Below are 20,229 nucleotides of genomic sequence, written 5' to 3'. Positions count from 1 at the left end.
CCCCTTTCATGGCAGTGCTTGGATTTCCTTCCTCTGATGTCCTTGGAGTTATGCATGGCCCTACCTTGCTGAACTGAGGTTCACAGGAGTGTGGAGAAGATCAGCTAAACACCAGTTTGATGCTTGCTTTGAAAAGTGCTCTATAGGCTTCTGACTTGAGTTTCTAATGAGCTTACCAGGGAAAACTTAAAAATGCAATTTGTTCCTTCTGATTCCTTTCCCTGGAAGTGTCTTCTGTGAGCAGCAAATTGTATCACTGCAATTCTCTTTCCTGGTAGAGACACAAGATTTCTAACACAAGATTTCTTGTATGACCACTTTGTGGAGTGTAATGGTCTGGCCTGAAAATTTCTGAGCATTTTATACTCTAATTTGGACAGGAAAAATTCAAGTCACTTTCAGAACAATTTCAGGAAAAGCCACATCATTTTCCTGACATAAGAAACCCTCAGCTTCTCAAGCCATTTTTACTGAAGGACTCCACCACTTCTATGATTTAGGATGTGTCTCTGTGTTTATATATATATTATATTACATATACATGTTGTATATATACATCCTTGTCATTATAAACAGTACTTAAATCCATGTCCGTAAACATAAATAGATATAAAGTTAAGTACTCTTTATAACAGAGGATTAGTCTGCAGTGACATAATAGGTAGAATTAAAGTATATAACAACCTCCTGTTAGTTTGAGTCTGAAAGGTCCTGTGAGATCCTTGGGGATGGAGAGCACTGCCTGGCCAAGGTCTCTAATGGCATGGCATCCAATTACACGAAGGCTGAATTTACTCCATTAAGAACTATGTATTTATTTAAGCTGTCATATATCAGCCTGCACATGAAAACAATAGAGCTCGTGAAGATTGCCAGTTTGGAAAGGAGGGGGAAAAGAAAAAAAAAAAAAAAAGGAGATTATTTTTCAAATTTTCTTCCAAGTTATTGGGATGAACCAGAAGCTTTCAGAGTGCTGATTTATTGCTCTCTGTTAGCGACTCCCCAGGATCCCTCTGATTCTCCAAGATCAACAGCTTCAGAGAAAGCAATACAAGGTGTATGGAACAAAGAGGGGAATAAATTACATTAGCAGTTAACTTTCTTTACAGTTAATATATATTAATAAATATCTACAAAACGTTTGAGGCTTTGACCAGGAAGCCATGTAAAATAAACTGTAGTCCCCACTCTTTTTAAATTTTTTTTACTTTTTTTTTATAAGTCAAAATAGATCTAACTGATGTTAACTGTTTCACAGCGGGGGTCTCGTTCTGGTTTCACACTGGTGTCACTGTTGATTTTGGAGGGGGGTTGTGATCAGAATAAGGACTGTCACTCCCCCTGCCTTCCAACAGGCTACTGGTGCTACAGGAGCTCTTGGCATTTCATCCTGTCCTGCTTTGCATCTTCAAAGCACTGGGGAGAGATGAGCTGTTCACCATGGAGCTCATCTGAGGCAAATGAGATAATATGATCCCGTGGAAGAAATGGGAAACCCAAGAGGGAATGGGGGAATTTGTTACTGGATATGTTTGCAAAAGCAACTGAGTGTGCAGCATCAGAGCTACCCGCTCCCAGTATAAGCAAAGGCTCTGTGGTTTGGTGGACCCAGGGGGTGAGAGCCCAGGAGGTCTTTCCTGTTAGTCCTGCATGTGCTGAAATATCTTCTCAATCTTTTTCTGACTAGCTGGGCTTGGAAAACTCTGGGCTTTTCTGGCCAAAAACACCCCAGTGGTTTTTGTGTCTGTGATATTTGTCTGTGGAGATCTCCAAACATGAGACACGGGCAGTCTCTTGGTCCTTGAGAGCTCCAGAAGAAGTTTCCCCTGTGAGTTCAGCAATGCAGATGGATGGAATCCATTTTGCTCATTTTCCTCCGGAGAAAAGGGGTGAACAGAGTGAAGTGAAGCAAGCAGCAGAGGGCTTTTGGCTGAGGTTGAAAATGTGTTAAAGAGAGAACAGACACCTCCCAGCCTTGGCTGTGACCACCAGCATGGGAGAGGGGCAAGAGTGGAAAACTCTTAGTGTTAAAAACCTCCAAGCACTGAACCACAGAGAACTCACCCTTCAGAGACATGCTAGGTGAAAGCACAACCAGACAAACACCCTTGGAGGAGTTTCCAAATTACATGAGTAACAATTTTATAGGAAAGAGGTGACAACATCCTAAATTTGCCAGATTTCTGTAAACACTTTTCCTTGTAAAACAAGTCTCCTGACTGCTCAGCAAGACTCAGAGCTCTAATATTTAGGCTTTGGAATTTCTTTTCCTTTAACTTATCTGGATGTTTTCCCTTTTCATGACTTTTTGGTAATAACATGGGAAAGAAAATGAAACATCTCTGAGAAAAGGAAGGGAAAGAAGTGGGGGGAGAGAGTAGAGAGGAAATGAAGGATTTTCAAGTGAAAGTTAACTTCTGTTATGCAAGCACCTTCCTGCAGCAGAGGGTGCAGACAGGGCTGTGGCCACTGGCACTGAGGCAGTGCAGCATCTTAAGCTGAGCTGAAGCACATGGAGCCTGTGATGATGGAGGAGCTGGGCCCACACTTTATCTCTGTGTAGATGTCTTGGCTGCAAAAACTCTGGTGTTTCCCCTTGTCCTCTTATACAAAGGCCAAGAAAAATAATTGCTACAGATTCTTGTAGCTCCTTGCACTCATGTATGCCACACTTCCTAGAAAAATAAACTATCTTAGAAAGGTAACTGAGAATTTAGCTGTACTTAATGGGTGTAGTTTCCTTTTGCCTCCATCTTTGTTTAAAGTCATCCTACCACAGAGTTTGGGGCTTGCTATAGGGAAGCAAGAAGTTTTTTCACAATTGTGCTTGGATGGCTGCAGTAAATGGTGTCAGCTCCATGGGCAAACCTTACCTGCATCACCACTGAAATGAACAATTTTGGTAAACTCAGACAAAAGTCCCACTGAAATGAAGATAAATCCTGTTTGTTGGGACAGACCAACCTCCTGAAATGCAGCAGCAAATCCAAATGTTTTATCAACCATGAATATTTTGTTATGATTAATAGTTAATTAGTGTTTATTTAGAATATGTGGCTGGCACAGGTAGAATTATGTCAGAGAAAAATGTGGAATTCCTTTGAGGAATGAGCAGGTTCTGGAACAAATTGGTGGTGGAGATAATGTAGACAAATCCAGTTGAGAATGCTTTTTTAATTTTTTTTTTGCCTGGAAAAAAATGAAACAAAGATTCTTGCACTCTGAAAATATGTGGGTTTTTTGAGTGACATATCAAAGTGAAGACCTTATCAAAGTGTGCCAGGCAAGGCCCTGGCTTTCATGGAGAAATGGGGAAAAAAAATTTCATTCAAGTTTTAGTGTAATCCCACCCAAAATATCTCTGTCATACAGGAAGAAATGTGTACACACATGTGAGAAAATAAAACTGCCTGAAAGATAAAAAAAAAAAAATATATATATATATATAGTGGATATAGACATATACTGTTGCCCCAGAATGCTGCAGATTACACCTGACACAAAGTATAGTTGCTTTTGAGATTGATGATTTTCCAATCAGCTAAGTACATCCTGCATGTTACTGGGTGACCTTCTGCTGAGGAGCTGCTTGCAGGAAAAATTGTGGCCTTGTATCTCCTCGGAAACAAATGCTGGAAGCCAGTCCTGCCAGACCTTGAGTTCTTGAAGTGGACAGTATTGTAGGATTAATTATCCAATACTTTTCCTGATTAGTGTATTTGTTATGAGTACTTCTGTTAGTGCTTCAAGGACTTAACTACAGTGTATCACAGTGTCACTCGAGTATAATTAATACTCTTTCACTGTAATTGCATAATTAAAAAACTGTCTGGCTGCTGGTGCAAAACTTTGCTCTACAGCAGCTCGGTTTTCCAAAAGCTGCTTCCTAAAAGTCCATCCCTCCCTGGAACATTTGAGCATAGCTCAGGAGCAGGTACATGCTTCTCTGCTAATCCCTCATATTTTGCTCTTTTATCCCCAGCATTTTGGGAATGTCCTGTGTAAGGCCAGGGGTTGGACCTTGCAGGTCCCTTCCAGCTCAGGACATTCTCAGCTGCCTTCTCCCCATGGTCTCTGTTCCCTGCTCTTCCCAGATGGAGTGCAGACTCTTTAGGATTCAGGGATACAGGTCACTGAGCCTATCCCTGGTTCATTCTTTTTAACCTCCTGATGCTTAGAGTGAGAATTGCTCAGCTCCTCAAAGCAGATGGGTGGGTGTTTGCAGGCTAGTGCTGAGGTACCTGCTGGCAGGAAGGGGTTAAATTCCTTTTTATTCATAATGTGCTTTTGAAACAAAACTTCATGACCTGGCTTTTTTTTTTTTTTTCTTTTCAAGTGATTACACTTTGCTGCATTATAAGGGAGCAAATGCATTTGTGTCTCAGGACCGTACTCTACCAGATACTGACATGTTCAACATCTCCTGTGGCTTACCAAACACATCAGGGATGTGGACCTCCCTCTGTTTTCTCATTATGCCAAATAATGAAATGTGGAAATAATTTTAATCCTTTCTTCTGGTTGTGCTGTACCTCTGAAAATATGATAAACTCAATCCAATTAAAAGTCATTACCTCTACAAGGCTCAGTCTCTATCTATAACCTTTGTTTTATAATTCACTCTGTTATCTGTCTTCATTATAATTTGGTAGAATAGTCATCTTTTATTTCTGCTTTCTGCTGGAAAGAGTCATGTGATTTCCAGTGCTGCTTTGTGACACATCTCAGTTTAAAACAGTAAAGGTCTACTAATAAGTAAAAAGAAGTTCAGTTACACTGATTTATTACATGGAGATAAAGTTTCATTTGTGTTGATTATAATACTGTAGGTTTAAGTAATTGTTTTGATTTTAAAATGTTCTTCTACAGCAATAGTTTTTCACTGTGGCAGGTACTGTTAAAGTGCATTACCTTTTCTGTTTTACCCCAGCTGATACAGATTTAGTTAAATGTTGTTCCTCATCAATATTTTCTGTGTATAAGTGGCTGGTCTCACTAATTCACATTTAACCTTCTTGTCCTTAGTTTTTGTCCTGAGCTGGTTGGCTTCTTGTGCCATGTCAGTGTGAGAATATATGTCATGTTTACCATTATGGCAATCAAACAATGAACTAAAGCTGGTTCCCCTAATCCATTTTTCCTCCCTTAGCAGTGATCAGAACTCAGGGCTAAAAATTTCAAGGCAGAATTTTTTTTTCCCCCCCTCTTGGGTCTACTCCATGTAGAGAGTCATAAAGGGCATTAGTGAGTATGTATTAGCTCAGTTGAAATATCTCACCAAGATAGAAATTTAAGCTATTAGTAAGAGTTTCAGCATGCTTTAGGCTGCCTCCCAGCTCGTGTGGATCTCTCCAGACTCCTTGCTAGACTGCAGATCCAGCTCTCAGTATATCAAATCCTACAGCTGGCATTTCCCTCTTCTCTTACCCCCCACTCTGTGTAACCCAGGAAAGGTTTTGAAAGTCAAATATATATTTATTCCATTGAGGAAACTTTATCAACCAGCACCAAAGTTTATTGGCACTAGCTAGTGATATAATGGGTAGTTTAAACCCTGCTAACTGCGAATAATTTTTCAGCTGTGTTTATGATTGCAGTAGGCTCTAACAGACCAGAAGTACAGATAACATAAATATTTCTACCAGAGATGATTGTACTGGAACTATAAATAAAATTAGACTTAACTTGTAAATAAATTCAGTGCATGCCAGCCAACATTTATAAACCTTTGTTGCTGCGTGTAGTGCAGTAATTTATATGGAAAAGTGCACAGGAACACAAGCAGACAAATTTTACTTTTCAGTTATGCAGGTGCAACTTCCCCTCCACATCAAGGAGAGCAGCTCCTGTGCAAATGAAAGTAGAATTTGACCCACAGTCTCTCAGTGCTGGACCCTAATTAAAAGCCAGCGTCTGGTCCCCATCAGATGCTTTGGACTGTGCTGCTCAATTAGACATGAGTGACACTAGACAGAGCACCAAATGCTACTAGTTATTGTAGGGGCTGATGGTGAGAATTGCCAGAGACCACAGGCAGGTCCCTACACAGTTACTATATTATAATTTGCTGGTCTGGTACCAGCACTTGGCAATGAAATTATCCTCTCTTAAAGACCTGATGCTCTAGAGCACGTTCAGCTTCTTTTCTCACTTGCCTGTGGGCAGATCTCTCCTGAGTTCTTGATGCTCTTCAGGATCTCCCTTCTGCAGCCAGTATGAGCTTCTGGTTTCGGGGTTGTTTTCTGCAGACACTATGATTTGAGAGGCAAAAGCTGCTTCCCACACACAAGAAGGGTTTTTAATGTGAATTATCTGATGTGCACCTTGCCATGAGGCACAGACTGAAGCCACTGTATGTCCTTGGCATGGGATGCTCCAGAGGTGACCGTGGCTGAGCTCTCACTGCATTTCATGTAGATACTGCTGCCCACAGTGCAGCACTGTGAGAAGCTGGTGATTTATGATCTCAGGCCACCTCAAGCTGCCTTGTTCTCCTGCCTTTGTCTGCGCAGCTTTTCCTACAACTCCCTCTTCTGCCAGCATGCAGAAGGGTTTGCTCCAAGGCTGAGGTGTGGGAGCTCTGCTGGGAGAATGCCCTCTGTGATCAGCAGTGTCACCAACATGAAGGGAAGACTGAAATCTGGGCACCACATTTCCCTCTCATTTTGTTACATTAGTGTCAATCCGAAGAAATTTGAGTAATTTTGGTTAACTCCAGGACAGACGCTGATCTCTTTTATTCCTCGGTGGAAGTCTAAAGTAATTACTTTAGATTTAACAGTTGTGTAAGAAAAATCAGAATCTGGCCTTTGGGGCCACCACACGGGTGCTTTGGTCCTCCTTGCTTTCATTGCATGAACATGTTTTTTTGGGGTTGGACCTTTTGAGTGAGTTTTGGACAGCTTTGGTTTTCTCATGCTTGTCTTAGGGTCAAGTAATACAAATATGCAAAATCCCCATGTGTTTGAAGGCTAATGGTTGTGAAAGTATTTTTCCTTGATAATTGAAGTAATGATTCAGAACAGCTTCAAGTGCTGTGTTTATCTCTAAACGTGCTTGTAATCTCCTTTGCTGTACAATGGAACTTGCCATTTGTAAAACAGTGTTTCTCTTCCATGTTTTATGATTTTCACCTAACTGGGAATTACTAGCTCTTGTCTGGTTAGAATCTAATCTCACTTGATTAGGTCTGCCCAATGCTTTTCACAATGGGGTCCTGCCTGGGGGTACCAGGCTGTGTCACAATACAAATAATAATAAATAACCTTCAATAGGTCCAGCTCCACAGAACAGTTCTGTGAAAAGGGAGTGGCACAAACCAGTTTCAGGTACTTTGACTGATAAAGTGTTCAAGTAGAGTAATGTAGCCCTTGGCTGGAGTCCTTCCTGTGCCTGGAGATAGTAACCCAATCTCTAAATGTTTCTAAAGCAAAGAATCCTTCTTTATTTCTCCTCTGGCCTCCTCTGAGCTACGCCTACTTCATGTGGACAGTCAGGTGGTTCCTACTTTGTTCACCACTGGCTCCTTTTGAAGCTAATGGACTTTCTACTCCTAATTTTCTGCTTTTCTTGACCTCCTGTGTTCTAGACTGATGTGGATATATATTGTAATCAATCAACCTCTGCCTGTAACAGGTTTTTTTTTTTCTTTAATACTTGTTCAAACAGAAATTCAGATAAAGGTGTCCATTTGTATGCAATAGGAAATGCCTGTCTCCTTTTCAGATATCCCTGCAAATAGTCCTGGCTGATTTCCTTTGCACTGAATGGTGATACTAGGTCAAAAAATATAAATACTCACTGGTCTCTTTCAAGGATCTGATTTAGGAGTTTCTGGTACATTCAGGACCACCTTCACCTCCTGCAGGAGAAAGGATTAATTCACCTTATCCTACCATCCAAAGCCTTCATTAATGCACCCTTGCTGAAGTCAGGTACAAGGCATGGTCCACAGAGCTAGTGGACCTCAAAGCTCCTGATGTGTGATGGAATTCTGCTATCAAACAGAGTTGTGTCCTCATAGTGTCTGATTTTTGGGACTAGGGGTCATCTCACCTTTGAGAAGCTGCAGGCATGAAACTGTGTGGCTCTTCTCATTGCAAAGAGCCACTCTGGTATTTATCTAAGCTCTTGCTTTATCCTGCTCAGAAGGTGATGGCATTCTGAATTAGGCTCTCTAGATGCCTTTGCTTTCAGCCTGCCTCTGTCCTCTGGAGTAATCCAGTTTATGATTAAATCACTGCTGGCAGTGTGCATGAATCCAAGTGCAGAGAAGTGCATTTATGTGTTAGAGTGTTTATCAGTCAGTAGTCACTTTGGGAACCTATCTCCTTAGGCACAAACAACCTGAGGAAAGGAAGAACAGAATTCCCTATGGATGTGTTTCTGTTTGCTATGGCTTTGGCCACGGAGATCTGGGTGTAGGCTTGATCTCTGGAAGACTTAAAGGGAAGCTTAAGGATGCTCTGGGACATGGATAAGTGTACCAGACCAGCATGTGTGCACACTGTGAGGTGCTGTGGTGTCATTTCAGCTGCAGCCAGGCACAGCCCTGCTGAGCAGGAGCCCATCACACCTCTGACAGCAGCACTGAGTTGTGTTCAACCTCTGTCATCAGTGCCTCTTGCCTAATTGCTCTTGGAGAGGAAAACTGGGCTGAACTAAGAAACATCCTAATGGAAGGAAGTCCTCACCTCCTCCCAGCCATGCACAGGAGGCCTCTCAGTGCTGGAATGACCCCAGGCCCTGGAGCTCCAGCAGCAGCTTTGGCATGTTCTCTCCTGTCCCCATCAGGCACATCCCCAGCCACGTGGGCTCCTTCCTGCTGGTGGGCAAGGTTGTGACAAAAGTGCAAACACAGGTGTCCACCCTGGCCTTTTAGCAGCAATTAACCTTTGCTCCTGGGTTTCCTTTGAAGCTTGCTCATGTTTTTATTATAAAATAGTGGTGAAGAATTTCATGGGGACTAATATCTAAAGCTTCCACAAAACCTAATCTCATCTGTTCCTTTATCAGGGGCCTCATTTTTTATTTCATCACATTTATGGTGGGGATCATTACTGGGATTTAAAGAGGACATCTTGAATTTCAAAACTGGAGTGCTATCTGTGTGAACAATTTGCAGTTCACTGTGAAAATGATGCTTATCAGCACAGTCCCTGTGCCTAATTCTAACCTTACAAAGGTTTTCTACCAGTCAATATCCCATGGTTCTGCTGGAAGTTCTGCTGACCCATGCAGGTGTAAATTTTAAGGAAATTTTTGAAAACTAAGACCAAAACCTTGGTTCATGTACATTGATTTTAATAGAGCTGCTTGTATCATTAATTTCACAAATATGTCATAATGGTCTTCCCATCTCTTGGTCAGTCATAATTCAACTCTGTGTCTATTTTGAGGCTTAAAAATACATTTTTTGCTAGAATGCATTGCTATTTCAGTCAAAGGACTATTTCAGTAATCCATTTTACCCACACTTAGAGCTTTGGGGCATAGAGGAGTATTATGTTTTCCAGAGCTTTCAAGCTGAGCCCATGTTTAACGACGACATTGGGTGTGGCTGCTGGAAATCAAAGGAGGCACAATAGACCCAGCAAATGGACTTGTCTCCCTGCCAGGCTTTCAGAGGCCAATTTATCAGCTGCAGGTTTGACCCTATATGGCTAAAAATGAGCGTAGCCAGAATGACTGAGATAAGTATAACTGAGGCCTTTGAGTCTGTGAGACAGAAATTAAACTGGACTGTCCCTGGGGAAGATGAAACATCTGTAAAGCTGTGCTTGCTGAATGTTTAAGGCTCAGCTTGTGGGCAGGCACTGCTGGCAAGTGGAGCTGAGGAAGGTGGTCCTTTGGGACAGGCACAGAACAGGTCACTGCTTGCTGTGACTTAAATTATTTGGCTGAGATGCCCAGTTGTGAAGGAGAGTTGACTGTGGGACACAGAGAGCCTTGGTTTTACAGGACATTGCTTGACAACAGCCGTGACTGTGTGAGATGTGCTTTTTAAGGAGTTTGGGTGTCAGGCACCCAGCTGTCATGGAAAATCAGTGGGATTTAGATGCCTGAAGTTTTACCCCTGGCGCCCCCCGTCCAGTGAGCCATGTGCTTATCATCATCCAGATCACTTTCCTTGTGTGATTTCTCTTCCTGCACCCCATGTGTATACATGGGTTAGGGCTTTTTTTTTTTTTTTTTTTTTTTTTTTTTCAACCCTGTTTCAAAACAGCTGAAGTATTTTAGGCAGGACTGCAATCTAAACAATTGGGGGAAGATATCTGAGCTGGAGCACGCCTGCCCTGAGTGGATGCAGCATTGCTGCTGGTCTGCAAAACCAGGGAGCACATTCAAGTTTTGGGGGATGCTCAGGAGGTGGGGATAGACCTCTGTCACCTGTCCCACCATGCTGGAGCATGGCTGTGTTTGGGGGCAGCAGCAGTGCCATGGTGTAACAGAGATGGCTGCTGGAGGGCTTGTCTCAGTGCAGAGTGGTGACATCCATGTAGAGCTGTGTCTGTCCTTTCCATTCCCTCTTTGCTGTCCTTTGGAGTCCCAGATAAGTGGTGCTGGTGTAGGAAGGTATGGCTTGGGCTCGTAAATGGTAGGCACAGAGCAAACTCTCTGCACCAGTGCTTTCACAAGCCCTTGAGCATCATTTCCAAAGCCAGCTATGACAGGTAGGATTTCTGAACCAAAAACACTGGAAAATCCCTCTCTGTGTCCTTCTCAGCTAAATGGTAGAGTCAGTCAAGATTTTCTACTTTTCAGAATGGCAGGTATTAGGAAAGTGACAAACTAATCAATATTGGGTTCAATTGTTAAAGTGCAGGCAGAGTCTGCCAAACCAGAGGCCGAGGGACGGGTAGCTGAACTTTCCTGTGACATGTATGAGGTCATTGCCAGTGCCACATAAAAGAAAGAAAAACAGTTCATGGCTGTGAATAAATTGCTCACAGATGAAGAATCCAGTTTGCCAGTCCTGTGATGGGAGCAATCTATTCCAATGATTTGTTATGTCCCAGTGTTTGTCTTAGGCAGTACCAGAAGCATGAAAGTACAGATATAAAACCGTGAGATAATATGTAACAAAGATGTGAGAGACAATGGGCTATGACCAGTTTCCAGTGGAAAAGGCATACGGTGTTAATCTACCATGGATAGTTTCTTAAATGAGCAAGAAATTGAAAGAACACTTTAAAGTTTCCTGTTTCTTCACTGAAACAGGGTCATTCTGAAAGCCAAGCCCAGTGTAACGCTTTCGTTTCTGGGCCAACCATATCATGCAAACATCCTCAAGCTCAGGTTTAAATACCTGATCTCTCAGTTTCAGTCCTTGGAGAACAGTATTCTCACCTCCTATTTCAATTAAGAATGAGGTCTGGTGTGTATAAAAACCCAAGAACATGAAAAAGTTAAATGGATATAAATAGTAAAGAAGGTTTTTTGGTTAATTTTGCTGTTTTGCTTCTTTTACATGTGTTGTTGGGTTGAACACTGTATTGCTGGTGCAATGAAAGCCCCTGCTGAAGTAACTCAGAGTTTCTGACTAAAAGGAATTTATAATCAGTCTAATGTTTTAGGTTGTCAAAAGTAGTGAGGTTTTTTTTTTTTTTTTTCTTTTTTGTTTGCTGGCTAAGCCCCAGAGAAGAAGTTTTTTTTTTTTTTTAATGTGTTTTGGATCTGCCCCAGGTTTTTTTGCAACTGTAAGAGGAGAAGTTTCATGTTCTCTATAAGGTGCTGTTTGGATCCTGAACTTATTTTAGACCATTGCATTTCTTGGAGGTCAATGGTAAGACACTGATTTACATCATCAGAAGCTCTTGCCAAGAGTTGTGTGGTAGGCTGGATCCTTTCTCCAAAGACTAATTGGAGGCCATCAAACTTAATTTTGGCTACTTTAGGTTCAATCTGTCTCTCTGCAGGACCAGTGAAGATTTCCTGCTTTTCCCTTCTCTTAGATTTCAGTTGTAACATGTAATGCTGGCTTTCAATTGTAATTTCAAAGCATGTGCATGCCCAGAGCTGCATCTGGACCCGACTGGACCGTGGGCTGTGCCTGCCTTTACATCTGTGTGCAATTCCCTCGCCTGTGCTCAGTGATGCAAACCACTTTTGATGTCAGGAATACTGAGAAATACTGTGTTACCCCCAGGCCTACACTAGAGAAAAGGCTCAGCTTTGTCCAGGGTGCAGGATTAGTGATTGGTCAAGTCTTCCAATCTGTCCCTTCCATTCCATGTGCAGTCTGAAAGGGTTTCACGTGCAAAAGCTGTCAGGGTGTTTCAAATCCTATTGTTTGGCTTTCTTTTCCAGGTGATGAATGTTTGTATGAGAGCTTTCCAGAACTTCCCTTGGGGCAAGTGCCAGAAGCTGATGGAGAGGCTGCAAATGTCCAGTGTCCAACATCCCTCAGCATCCAAGAGCCGTCTTCTCCAGCAACCTCCAGTGAAGCTTTCACACCCAAGGAGAGCTCTCCTTACAAGGCTCCAATATACATTCCTGATGACATTCCCATTCCTTCAGAGTTTGAGCTCCGAGAATCCAACATTCCTGGAGCAGGATTAGGGATATGGACCAAAAGGAAGATTGAAGCAGGGGAGAAATTTGGCCCTTTTGTAGGAGAGCAGCGGCCACACCTGAAAGATCCGAGTTATGGCTGGGAGGTAAGATGTTATTACATTCTTTTGGTCTGTTGAGTTCTTGTGTGTCTATCTATAAACACAGAAATATTTGCAGAATTTGAGTCTTATCCTGCAGCAGCCAAAGCATGTCTATATGCACAAACTGCTTTGTGGCCTTTTGGGTTTTGTGGATGGAGATGAGTGTAAATTGAAAAAGAAAAGAGTCAGAAATTAATATTGCACTTCATGAGGAAAAATGTTGGAACATTTTTGTATAATTTTTAATCAGGTCTTGGATTGTCCTGCATTATGTCTCTGGGTGACAGATTTGCAAAATCACTGTATTATAAGTTTGAAATGAAACTAGGTGCTGCTTTCAGGGTCGTGAATTGCCACTTTCTGTCAACAATGATTAAATAACCCTTAAATCTAGTGTTGTATGGCTAAACTTGCTATTGTTAGCAAATTTATAGCACCAACTTTGTGCTACCAGGGGGCTTCAAAAGCTGGGGGGGGAAGGTTGATCCTGCTCCCATTTAACTTAATGGGAATTCTGCCATTCATTTGGTGGAGTAGTTTTGGATGCAAGGGCCATACCCAGCACACATGGGAATGATGTGGTTCATGTTACTTCTGCAGAGGCTTTGGGAAATCCTTTTCCTGAAGGAGCTCATGGTGAGTGCAGGTGTTGGATTTTGCTTTCCCTGCCTTCAGGGACAACATTTTCCTCGCTGTGCTATCACTGAGGATCTGTCTGAGCTCCTGTTCCATGGTCAGGTCAGGGTTTCCAACATCAAGTGGTGCTGCTGTTGTGTTATGATGTAACAAATGTTCCTGCGTGGTTTTATTCATGTTTTAACAATGTGCTGTAGGAACAGAGCACAATCTCTGCTTTCCATCTGTACTTTTCCTTTGCTTTCTGATAAGGGGAGCCACGCAGGGTTTGCATGGCTCTCCAGGGGCACGCCTGACCTCTGGAGAGAGGGGAGTTCATTTTCCCAGGAAAAATGGAGTTTTGCTGTGGAGCAGAGCCTTGCAGATATGGTGGAAAATGGAAGCTTGATTTGCTCTTAACTATCCATAAACACTCAGGGAGTTCATTACAGAGTTTCCATCCAGCTGTTTAAACTCTTGTGAGACCTGTGACAATGTGACAGAATGGTGTCAGGAGAAATCATAGACTTGGCAGCACTCTATTGAGCTAACAGACTGTGATGCAATATAAATGCTAGTGAGAAATCTTTATTATTTGGAAAAGGCACCAGGAAACCATAAAATCTGACCTTTAACCATGCCACAATTAAGCTCAAATATTGATAACAGAAATTAAAGCAAAACTGTTGGTACATGGCTGTACTTTCATTTTTAACTTTATTCCAAAATTAGGGTATTTTAGACTGGACACTCAAGTGGTGTAGGACAGAATAATCCCACTAAGACTGAGGGAAACCCACCTAGTTTTTCACACCCTTATATGCTGGCAATATGCTATGGTATTAGAGACTGGTTTTCCTGCTTGAAATGTTTTAGATTTTGGGGTCTGTGATATTCAGACAAGAAATGAATATCTTGATAGTGCTGGAAGCCCAGCTGGCAGCCTGAATCTCTTTCAAGATGCAGGACTCATGCCATTTGAATGGTGTTATTTATTTGGGACATCTGGGGCAAGCTATTGAAAAGTGTTGGAGCAAAATCACACAAAATCAACAGTCAAGTCCCTCTGCAATTTGGTCACTCACCCAGAAGTATTCAGTAGTGCTTAGAGGAACTTGAAACTAAATATTTTTCCAATAAATTGGTTAAATATATTTACTGTAGTTGAAGAGAGACAAAGAAATTCTGGTTACCAGAGTTTACACAGTGAGTAAAAGGGCACATAGTGATGGTTGAGGCTGAAGGAGGGATGTGGGGGAACCTGGTAGTGCTGGAGGAGACTTCAGTGATGCTCATTCCAGCCCAGATCATCACATTCCTCAGGGATCCACCACTCCCTTGGCCTTGTGCTTTGGATATTAAAGGGGCAAAAGCTGATACTGATGTGTGGGTTCAGGCAGTGCTAAAGGCAGAGTGGGATAGTGAGGAAAATTATAATTTACTGAAGTTTAAGTATGATCTTGAAATTTAAGCTTTTCTGGTGCTGTTTTGTTCTGTTTAAATGGGCACTTTTGAGAAACAAGGTGCATGTCCAGGCAACAAATCAGTTAACAAATGAGAATTCATTCTGCTGTTGCTGATAATCAAGGTGAAATTTCATTTCAATCTTAAATGGAGGAAGGATAGAACCAAAGTTCCTGTGTGGTGCTGGGAGTGGGTTTTAAGTGACTTTGTAACATGAGAGGTTTTAGAACCTTCCCACTTGCTTGATGAGTGAATTGTATTGGTGCAGATTGTGACATGATATTAGGTTTGATTACCTGTAATTCCTAGGATAGCTCATGGTGCTTTAGAAGCCAGCTGGTGACTTCAGGAGGGATGTCCCATCCTGCTTGTGCTGTCCCTGGTTCCATTGGCCAAAGAAAGTGTTTGCTGTGTCCAGGCATACTCATTTCTTCACTTCTTGTCTGCAGTGCTCCAAGAAATGCATAGTAGGGTTGCACCATTGTGACTATTTGTGTACTTACCTCTTGAGTAGATCCCTGTGTGACTGCAGAGAGGATGATTTAAGTTATTAAAAAACCCCAATCTTTTCATTTTATCTGAGTTTAAACTGGAACAATGAATGTACAATAGTGTTTGGCTTTCAAAGATGATTGTTTGAGGAAAACAAGCATTAAAACAGTTTTGGAAGGAAAGATGGACATCTTCCTCAGCCTTTTTCTGATGCTGCACATATTATTCATTTTGTTATGAAACATTTGCTCTGTTTTTGCTATTTTTTAGTATTGCTAGGTAGTCAAAAATCTTACACTAAAATTTTAACCAAAAACCTTACATTCACCTTGGAGAGAAGAGTTTACAGTTACACATAAATTTGGACTCTAAGAACAATTTTGGAAAAGACATTTTTTTTCCCTTGCAAAAGCTTGTCATAGTTTTGGGTATTTCCAGCTGTGGGATACTTCTGACTTCCAGTTTTTGTGACTGATATCCATCTGAGTTGATCCTGGAATAAGCCTGGGAGAGAAGTGGAAACTGGGGAAACTGCTGCTGTTAAATTCTGCCAGGCAGTTGATGATAAAAAAAATTTTTCTGCGTGAGGCTGAGGAATTTCATGAAGCCTGTTCCTACATTCCCCTATTGCAGGACTCCCTATGGGATCAACACAGAGTTCTGTCAGAGCAAGTCCAAGAAAACAATGTCTATTGTGTCCATTTATACAGTTCAGCCATAAAACACACTCTGGGACAAAAAGAATTTGTTGTGATATAGTTGTGCTTGGGTCACGATTAGAGTGCCGTAAGTCAGTTTAAATGAAAAGCCATAAATTTGAATTTTATCTCATTTTGTGGGGCTGGAGCTGAGCATTATCTAATCAGGTATTGGTTAGCTAAAGTACAAATCGAACAGGGGGTCACTGGACAAGGGGAAAGGTCGAGCTTTTTTGCAGTTTGTCACTGAGGTTTTAGTATTTGCCGAGTATCCGAGGGGGTCGGGAGGCTGTTGCTCGGTGCTTGTTTGAAAAGGGAAAATTGACTGCTGCTTAATCAACAAAGAAAACAAGCTTTTAAGGGATGGCAGTATTTTTTTTTTTTTTTTAAACAAAAGCAAGGGAACACAAATTTAGTGATTTCATCGTGGTTCATGCCCTGCTATGAAAAACAACTGGGAGGGGGTTTCAAAGCAAGGCTTTGAGCAGGTCGCCAGAGCACACGCACCCACCTTTGGCCAGAGGACAGCCAATATCCAAAATCAGGTCTCTTGCTGCTCTAGCAAACTCAGTCTCATTCATGAGAACAAATTCTTCACTGCTCTTTTGATCCTAAACTTTTATTTCTTTACTAGGAGGGCAAAACCAGGAGCAATAAACTCTAATAAATCAAACCTGTCACAGAAGTAAAAAAATATTTTAGAGCTTTATAAAGCAGCATATAATCTGTTTATAGAGCAGAGTATATTTTCCTGTCATGCCAGTGAGGCTGAAAAACAACTCATATTTGGTAGAGTATGCTTGAGCTGATGCTATTACTTCTAAATGGAAATTAGGAGGCCATTTGGCTATTTATTTATGTCTCCTCTAACATTTTTCATGTGAGTCCTTGGAGAAAACTGCACAGCTTCCTAAAAATTGTTCTGGAGTACAAGCTTCCCACTAGTTTGTGGGGACTGGAATAGTTTCAGTTTGAAGCTTTAATTCTACACTCTTTTGCTCTCTTTTGGCAGTCTCAAAAATTAAATTTATTTAAGATTCTGGGGTTTAGGTGTGCCATATATTGCTATGAAAATTAAATAATGCATTAAAAAAAAGTATAGGCTTTTAAAGATGAAATCTAACATATATGCTTCCAAATCTGGGTTGTAGCTCCTAAACCAATATACCTTGGTTCTCTTAGCATCCAAAAACTTCTGCTGTAATCAGTGGGAGTTACCAACTCCTATGTACAGATGTTAACCCCTATTTTTGGGTCCTCCTTCAGAAAAATCTGTGCCAGAAAGTTGAAAGAAGTATTTTTTTTCTTTGTTTTATTTTTAGTAACAACAGAGCAAAAAAATCATGTCTTCTACATAACTTAATGTGAAATTCACACATCTTAAAACCTGAGTTAAGCTATTCTTAATAAACAGTGACAGTGCTGAGGGAAATAACTCCCTTGTAGTCAGGAAAATGACTCTGGGAGAGAGCAGTAGATAATGTTTTTTTTCTTTTTCAAAAAGAAAAATAGAAGGAACAAAGACTTCATCGCTTGTGAATATTTTTCTTTGGGATATGGAGTGTGTCCTAGTGTTAAATAAAAAAACCCTTGATTTTCTGCTGTTGTTTGGCACTTTCACACTGCCACTGGTCTGTGACTTTTGCAGACCAAATCTTGGCTATTTCTTGAATTGTTTTCAACAGCATTAACATGCAAAACAGCACCACACTCAGCCAGGTGGTTGGAAAGCAGGGAAGTATAATACAGATTCCTTGCCTAGGTTTTCTCCTTTCATATGAATTGCAGCAGTATAGAGACCCCAGGGATTTTTGCAAAATTATTATTGAAGCAAAAGCAGAAACAAGGATGTGGGCTATTCTGTTATTTGGAATTAAAAAGGAATGATTTGTTTTACGGTGGGAAGTGGGGCTGCTTTTTGATCAGCACAAGACCAACCTTCTCCCCCAGATCAACAGATCATCCACTCCTGGCAGCTGGGGGTGACATCCTTACCTCGCCTTCAGCTCATAGGTGATGTTTTATCCCATTTGGAGCTCAGCTTTGCAAGGCATAGAGCTCTCTGGCTGAGGTCCAATAAAGCACTTAGGCAAGAGCTTATCATCAGCAGGATTGCCCAGGTGTTGGAGTTGAGCACGTGCTCTGCTGCCGTGTCCAGCTCTCGGTGAGGGACGCGGCGTTCGGCGCGCACGGGGTGGAGCTCACACCGTGTGTCCTCCTGGGGTGAGAGTGCACCAGGGTGTGGAGACTGAGCTGTGTACAAAAAGGACATTGCTGCCAGTGTTACCAGCCTGAATTCTTCTGTTGTTTGCATCTGGAGCTTGTGGTGAGGCCAGAGGTTTTGCAGCAATAGGAGTCGCTGCAGCAAGATGCTGCAGATCCCTGAAGCAGATGCTGCTTCATGGGCAGAGCTGCCCTCAAAGGGGTGTCAGCACCATACTCCAACCACCTCCCTGGGCTTATCACCAGCTTTCTCCCTGCCTGGAGAGCACACAGTTTATAATTGAAATGAGCAAATATTAGGTCCTTGAATAGCAAGATATGAGCAGGTGGACTTGTCATTCGGTTTGAATTAAATGTATTGACAGCATGTGGAGCTGTTGGTCCTTTGGGTTTTTTTTTGTGTGGGTGGAAGATGGTGAGGATAAGGGGGATCATTCAGCATTAATACATGTTGTCTTTCTTTACTATTCCTTAATTCCACCCTTCAGTTCCTCTAATTCTTTGATGAATATGACAAAGTATTGCATGAAGTTGGTAGGATGTGACACACTGTTCTTTTGGACAAAGACCACGAGCTTCCCTTGGTCAGGCAAAGGAGGGGAGCACCAGTTCTGCAAAGCTCCTTCCTTGGCTGGCCAGGGAAGCTGCTCTCAGAAAAACTTCAGATTGGTATCACACAAGGGAGCTGAGGCTGCAGTGGTTGCTGGAAGGGAGGTGCCCTCACCCCTGTCCTGAGCCAGCTCTGGCACTGGGGCTGTGCTCAGGGGGCTGCTGAGGCTCTGAGCCAACCCAAGGTCAATGTGGCAACAGCAGCAGGAAGAGGCTTTTAGCCAGTGCAGGAGGCTGAGCAGCTGCTGGCGTGGCACAGCTGTAAAATCTCACAAAAGCTTTTGTCCCAGGGAGATGGAATGGGTTGTGTAGAACTGGCTGTTTCTCCACCCACGGTGGATACTCCACCGTGTCCTTGACTTGGGGGTGGGAAATTACACATTTCTAAACCCCAGGAACCTCTCTGTAGGTCTGTGTGGGTATTGCCCACAAAGCCACTGAGGTTTTAATTTAATCAGGAGGAGCATTAACTCCTGAGGGAAGCAGAGTGAAACCATAAAGGTCAAGTGGACTTAGAAGTAGGAAAGGGAGAAGAAAGTTTTGTTACCTTCTTCAGAGCAGAACTGAGAGGATGTATCAGGATTTTTTTTTTCTCTTCAGAACAAAGAGATTTTTATTTATTTAAACACTACCAAGGTAGGTTTTGAGTTCAGTAACATTATGTCCAAGCAGGTAAGAGCATTAAATTAATAGAGACAAAAGCTGCAATTAAAGTAGATTTGAGATTATCAAATTACAAAGAAAATAGAAGAGATATGCCAGACATCCCTTTAAAAGACAAAACTGATAAATTGAATTTAGCCATTAAGAAAGACAACATCAGAAAGAAAAGTAAAAAATCTTAAACTGAAGAGAATAATAATTGCATCTAATAGAACTGACAAACAATCATAATTCTTCCCATTAAATAAATATGTTATAAAAAATTTATTATGAAATGCCACATTATGCAAGCCAGGATTCAAAGATGAGTTCTTTGCATTAAGTACAGTAGATGCCATTAAGGAAAACAGTCAATATGTCACTAAGCCACGGCCTGTAAAATTAAATTGATTTGGTAAATGTAAGTAAGATAGATCTGTTTGCTTTCATCATCAATTTTGAGTGGGTGAACAGGTGATGTCACCAACCTGGGAGCGATAAAGATGCAGGACCATCTGGAAAGCTTTGTGATGGATGGGCAACTGCTTTTGGATAGTGACAGTGCTGTGGTACTTTGTCACTTGGGATGCAGTACTTAATAACTTTTCAATACCATCATAATAAATTTCACTGCCTTATTAATATAGAAATGGTGAGTTATTACTGTGATGGCTATTGTAAATAACAAGAGATGCAGCTGTCAGGAGCTGATTGTTTGGGCATGTTTCTTTAAGCAACACAGTTGACTTGGGATAATCAACGTATGTCTATATCAGCAGAGTTTATTGCTCTTGTCAAAAGAAAAAGTGGCATTATTCAAAAATTATATG

General features: G+C 41.6%; 1 protein-coding gene and 1 long non-coding RNA gene across 7 annotated transcripts in view; one reads left to right on the top strand and one right to left on the bottom strand.

The window, feature by feature from the left end:
• Positions 1–20,229, top strand: part of MECOM (MDS1 and EVI1 complex locus) — a 321,765-nt gene that overhangs the window by 130,946 nt on the left and 170,590 nt on the right. For all 6 annotated transcript variants that reach the window (XM_079315326.1, XM_079315323.1, XM_079315321.1 and 3 more), the window contains exon 2: positions 12,310–12,659. In XM_079315326.1, coding sequence (XP_079171452.1) covers positions 12,310–12,659 — 350 coding nt within the window. The remainder of the gene's footprint in view (positions 1–12,309; positions 12,660–20,229) is intronic.
• On the bottom strand, positions 16,527–18,066 carry LOC306806514. Its single transcript, XR_013775489.1, has 2 exons — positions 17,921–18,066; positions 16,527–16,599 (listed from the first exon to the last, which is right to left on the bottom strand). It is a non-coding gene; the product is annotated as an uncharacterized lncRNA (long non-coding RNA).

Source organism: Erithacus rubecula (assembly GCF_903797595.1).
Source record: "Erithacus rubecula genome assembly, chromosome: 11".
In the NCBI taxonomy this organism is placed as follows: domain Eukaryota; kingdom Metazoa; phylum Chordata; class Aves; order Passeriformes; family Muscicapidae; genus Erithacus; species Erithacus rubecula.
The sequence above is the reverse complement of the archived record's forward strand: the minus strand, read 5'-3'. Positions and strand labels throughout refer to the sequence as shown.